The sequence below is a fragment of the Micromys minutus genome (assembly GCF_963924665.1).
Source record: "Micromys minutus genome assembly, chromosome: 12".
Taxonomy (NCBI): domain Eukaryota; kingdom Metazoa; phylum Chordata; class Mammalia; order Rodentia; family Muridae; genus Micromys; species Micromys minutus.
Window position 1 is genome coordinate 61,353,091 of NC_137981.1, and position 6,000 is coordinate 61,359,090.

General features: G+C 37.5%; 1 protein-coding gene across 2 annotated transcripts in view; it reads left to right on the forward strand.

The window, feature by feature from the left end:
- The window catches only part of ZDHHC20 (zDHHC palmitoyltransferase 20), a gene marked incomplete at its 5' end in the record, with an annotated part of 48,031 nt that extends 43,840 nt beyond the window's left edge, over nucleotides 1–4,191 (forward strand). The window contains 4 exons of one of the 2 annotated variants that reach the window (XM_080926417.1): nucleotides 4–93; nucleotides 1,385–1,500; nucleotides 2,733–2,809; nucleotides 3,782–4,191. In XM_080926417.1, coding sequence (XP_080782543.1) covers nucleotides 4–93; nucleotides 1,385–1,500; nucleotides 2,733–2,770 — 244 coding nt within the window. In that variant the 3' untranslated portion in view covers nucleotides 2,771–2,809; nucleotides 3,782–4,191. Of the gene's footprint in view, nucleotides 1–3; nucleotides 94–993; nucleotides 1,025–1,384; nucleotides 1,501–2,732; nucleotides 2,810–3,781 lie in introns of those variants that run through there. The other variant, XM_080926418.1, reaches the window with a different exon arrangement.
- Nucleotides 4,192–6,000: the final 1,809 nt, after the last annotated feature.

Consider the following 6,000-nt stretch of genomic DNA (forward strand, 5'->3'; position numbering starts at 1 on the left):
CAGCTTGGGTGATGGTTGCAGTTTTCCAACTCGTCTTGTGGGGATGGATCCAGAACAAGCTTCTGTTGCAAACCAGAGTGAATATGTCAGAAGGTGTGTTTCTTGTTCCTAAGGTTTTCAGTATTCATTATAAAACAATCGGATGTCTGTGTTCTACATGAATGATTTATATACAAGCAGCACTCCAGGAAGCAGTCAGAACAAGAAAACAAATGTATTGACATTCTCTTTTTAATGGAGGACTGATATGTGTTAGGTGCCTGCTATTCTTAGTATCAAACTTTCTACAACTCACACATGAGTGGAGTAGAGCATGTAGTCAGATCAGGACAGTCATGTGCAGTTTAATATCTGGGAAAACCAGGAGGCCAGTAAACATACTATGTCTTCATCCTAAGAAGTAAGATTCCCTTTTAAGACTTCATTATATTGACTTATACCAAGTTGAATTTTTAAAATGAAAATGTAAAAGCCACTATCATTATTCTAATAACCATTAAGTTTGCTAACTAGATTTTAATTACGTCAGAATAACTAATGAGAATTTTGAAAGTACAAATATTTTTTTTACTCAAAGGAAATTTTTTAACATAGTTGTACATCAAGAGAATTATAAGTTCATTGTTTAACACAAAAAAAAAAAAAAAAAAAAGAAAGGAAAAAGGGCTTTAAGCTCCATAGGCTGTTGACATCAGCAGGCAGGCCTAATGCTGCATCAAAAGCCTTCAACCCTTCAGCTTCAACATTTATTTTACTGTGGCTCTAAGTCACTCACCAAAGTCTGTTTTTAGCTCTGGAAACCAAGGATAATGAGAACTGTTTCCTTTCCTTGGGTTCAGAGAGGGTAGAGATAGTGTATAAAGTACCAGCAGCTGTCTCATAAGCACCTGGCAATGCCTTTCCTCCTTTCCTTCTTCCATCCCCTTCTTCCCTGGTTCTCTTAGTTAGAAAAATAAGCCTACAATAAATCACTGAATCATTTTTTCCCCTTAGATCTAAACTGCAGAGGTAGAAAGCAGAAAACTTGGGAGATGACAGGTAACTTTGTGTACGGGCCACAGACATAGCTCTTCACCTGTCCTTGTGCTACTACAGCTCCCGATTAACAAGTGTTAGACGCCCTTTCCCACCAGCCTCTGAAGCTGTTTCTCATCTAACTGGTTTCTTGGTAGTGTTGGAATATACACTTTTGGGCCTAGAGAGCCATTTCACTTGGGTGGGGGCTGTGGGCATTTTTCCACTCAAGAGCCTTTTCAGAGTGCTGAAATCTCATGAGTTGCCCTCACATATTTCAGAGAAGGAATACTAATTTGCTGCTTATTAATTATTAAGTATCCTTAATTGAGCATTAAACTATTCATTAAATTGTCTGCTCCTTTTTCAGTATTGGCTCAAATCAACCTTTTCCTATTAAACCACTTAGTGAATCAAAAAACCGTTTGTTGGACAGTGAATCTCAGTGGCTAGAGAATGGAACTGAAGAAGGAGTCACCAAATCAGGTAATAATTCTCATCTGGTTCACAGGAAGATCACCAGATTCAACAAATACAGTCAGTAGAAAACCAAAATTGAGATAACAGAATTTAGGAAACTGATAAGCTGCATGCCTGAGATACTGGTGTTTGTTGGTAGATTCCGTAGGAAAGGAGCAGAGCACAGTGGCTGACTGTACTCTGCTCCCTGTTCAGCCAAGTTGTTTCCCAGCCACAAGTTTCTGGACCAGTATATATAGAAAGTTATCTTGGCATTGGCTAATCTGAATAATATTTTAAGAACTTTTTTTTAGTGTTCCAGTATATACTTAGTTGAAAACAATTTTTGAAAAGCATTGTACTTAACTAGGTATGATGGCACAAGCCTATAATTCTAGCTCTTGGGAGGCTGAGGCAGGAGGATCACAGCTTTTCTACACAAGCCTAGACTCCTTGTGAAAACCTCGTTGAGAATGTAGGGAGCTTTGTAGTCTTTAAAGAATATTGTGAACAAGGCTTTAGCTTTTCTTACTGACTCAGTTGTAAGGTGTGAGTGCAATGTAGAATGGCCGAGAGACTAAGTGGGATTTCTGGTCAGGACTGGGGTTGCAGTATCATCTGACCACTTACCTCCCATGACATGCCCAAATCCTGTCTCAGGCTATCTCAGGTGCTTCTTGTTTCCAGTAGTTATATGGCTGTGAGTAATGTTTGACTATAGGAAACAGTTTGAGATACTCATCATGACTCCAGGAAGTATCGTATGAACTCTCTGAATGCCCCCGATCCTTGAGCAGACAGTAGGGACTCACTAGAGCTTCAAGAAGCATTTAGAACTTTTTTCCTTACCTATCTTGATAGTACACCCTTGTCACCCACTACTCAAAAGCTGAGCTGAAGGATTTCCCTGAATTCAGGTTCAACCTGAGCCACAAAGTGAGAACCCAGTGTCAAAAACATCATATAAGTAACTGAAGGGAATTTATTAATAAGTGTCATAGGGTCTTTCGGATTAGTCAGCTCCTAGGTAAGGTAATAGGGAGAGGTGTTTCGTGGACTTAATTACAGCTGCTTAACATCCTGAACATAGAGGCATGTTCACACAGCAAGCATAGGGAAAGTTGATGAGCTCTAACACTGCACTCACACCCGTGTTCTACCTCTTTATACTCACATGTTGCTTTTAATGGAATGAGCTTCACCATTGTGCTAGGAACTTAACCCTTTCTTTTGTCTTATAATTAATTATATGTTTACAGGGACAATTAACCATGTTACGGTGGCAATAGAAAATTGAGTACTACTTGTTCATAACTAACCATTTGATGAGTACAAGGTAAGACAATATAAAGTAATTTCCTTCAACAAATGTAGTTTATTTGCATATTTCATCTCAAAACAATATGTAATTGTTTTCAACTCTATCACCCAAATCAAACAGTTCTGTCCTATGACTTGAATATGACTTCTGCCAGAATCTCATTTTCCTTACTACTTCTAACACAGTGTGACTAACAATTTGTTGGTAGATTAATGAAAAAACTAATTGATAATGAAAAAAGAATGCTTTGCCATTATTTGATTAAGTGAAGATTGATTAAAGGCTGACAACAGACTTCTGGGTTTACTAAAGATAGTTTTGTAAGACACAGCAACAAAGCATTGTCTCAAACCTATGGTCTCAAGAAACACACGTTAGTATCCCCTTCCTTCATGGCTACTTTTATTTTTCCCAGAATATCTCATCTCTGGTCTTCCAAGTGGAGCATTTGCATCCTCTACTCTAGGCTTATCATGAGGTCAGGACTTAGATGAGGACCTGGAGCTTATGCAGTGATAGAGACAGGGTCCAAGACCAAGGACAGAGTGAAATCCAGGCTCAAGAGGCAGGGGTTCCAGGTCTCTTATCTGGCAGAATAGGCTACACTATAAAGAGAATCTTGCTTGCAGGGTCTGCATTTTGGGTACACTCCCATTCGTTCCAGACACGTAGAGTGAAAGTTCCCAGCCAGTGCTTCCTGCATCTGTACTGCCTGTGTAATCAGAAAGTCCCCAACTAAAGTTTCTCTGTCAGAAGGCCAATGAGTGTTACTAACTCCCTGTGATGATGTCCTAGTAGGCAGTTAGGGTGTACTGCGTGCAAGGTGAAAGCTCAATTGTTTCCTCCTTCACTGCTAACAGGAGTCTGTATTGTGGTAGAACTCAAGAATTTGATTCCTAACTTGTTTATCTATAGGACCATTTATTAAATATCTAAGGAAATAGAAAAATTGGCTTTCAACTAATCAATTATTTTTGTTTTTTATAGGTATATAAAACACATTTTGGACTATTTTCAATTTTATTTGCAAGAAAATGATCGGTGGAATGAAATAATTGAAGTATAACAGAAGTTATATTTTTTAAAAGGAAGTGTTTGTACAGTTTGATGGATCTACAGAAGCACTACAGAGCAGAAAGATGCCTTAATTTTTAGTGTCCATTTGTGTAAAATTGCCTCATCGCTCAAAAGTGACTTAATTTTCCTTTGGAAGTAACACCTGTTTTACAATGCTATCATCACATGTCAACATGCCATATGTATTTTTAACATCTGAGTTACAACATTAGAGTTATTTCTTAGTATCGCATAAATTTTCACCCCAAAAACACAAACTAAAAAGCTGTCTGTGGTGAAGTACACCTAGGGCAAACAGGGGCTAAAAATGATACCCAAATCACTGATTCTTGTGCTGTATAAGGGAAAGAAATATTGCTTTCTTTAATTAGGTGTTTACTAATTTATAATTACTGTTTTATACTTTTCAACATTTTAATAAAGATTTTTAAATTATCGGCTATAAAATAACACTCAGAAGGATTCAGATACCTAAATATAATCATTTAGAACATTGAAGATATTAATATAATTCAGTGAAGGTTTAGTTAGAAGCATTAATACTTCTAATTAGTACTTTTAAAAGCCAAGTGGCATGTGCCTATAATCCCAGCACTCAGAAGGCTGAGGTAAGATTGTTTTGGATTTGAGTCTAGCATTGGTTATATAGGGACCATATCCAAAACAGAATAATACAACCATGTGGTGTAGTGTGAGCCCAAGGCCCAGAGGAAACATGTTAGAAAAAGAAATATCTTGGTGTTCTCTGCTTTTTAATTATTATTTGTTGAATTTTTAGGGAACTTTTATATGGGCAGAAAAGCACAGAGATTCACGTCCTATCCAAAGACCTAACATATACATGAATAGGTGGAAGTAGCTAAAAAAAGAGAGAGAATAATAGAAGGAATATTATAAACAACTAAACAAATTTTCATCTCTAAAAGTGTATAGACTACAACATGCTGTTGAATAGACTTTCAGTTTAGGCAATGTCTGGAAATTACTATGGTACTTTACAGTAATCCTATAACAGTAAACCGTGACTGAAAATGCAGTACAGATGAAGATGAAATAAAAAAACAAAAACACAAATGCCCAGTCTTGGGCTAGAGAAATGTTTCAGTAGATAAAGGTCCTTGGCCTCAAACTTGAAATCTGACATCAGTTACATTCTCGAAGAAAATAACCAACTCCACATGTTGTCCTCTGGCATTTACACGTGCATTATGGTGCACATAAACTCTCCTTTTAAAAGATAGTATGTTTTTAGCATCTAGTGGGTTTAACAAGAATGGCTGTATTTAGGAGATTAGTTCAGTGGCCTGTAAAAAGGCAATGTAAAGATGCTAATGTAGAGATGCTGTTCTTTGTTTATGCCCTTTATCAAAGAAAGAAGCCCAAAACGATTGCTTGCAATGGACCAGCAGAGAGTCTCTGATGTACTACTATCTGGGATGTGGCTATGCAGTGAGTGTCTTTGTGCGCACAATAGGATTGTGTAAGAGAGGGCATCCTGCATGAATTGGACTACAGGACTCCCAACATTACCCAGTGCTGAAGTTTGCAAATAACCTTGCTTCTCATTTACCCACCAAGTAGCTCTGAAGTCCTCTGAATAGCAAATATTATACTAAAGGTAGTGCTGTGATTTCCTAATCCTGCATAAATCAAGACAGCTGCTGCTGTTCTAACTTTGCAGTTTGGGAAGTTTATTGGATTCCTATTGACTGCACTAATTCTGAATCTTAAGTAATTTTCCCTTTTGACCAAAGGAGTGAGTTAGCTTTGGCACCATAGTTTTAAATTGTATGTAGTATGGATTCCTCTTCAACTCTTTATTGTTAAAATTGAATTAAGAGATGCCAGTTACTGATAGGCATGCTGGTGCATGCTGGCCATCTCAGGACTTGGGAGTCTCAATCAAGTTGGTCTAGTTCATTCTCAGCATTATAGTGAGTTCAAGAGTAGCCTGTGCTGCATGAAACCTGTGTCAAAAACCAAGAGAGGAAAAAAGATCAATTACTAACCACAAATACAACCTCAATTTGGTAGTTTGCATGCTACTTTCATAATGTTCTAGTATCTCAGTGATTCTATATTTAGATCAAGGGATTTGCATGCACCTGGCATAATTTGCCCCTTTAATA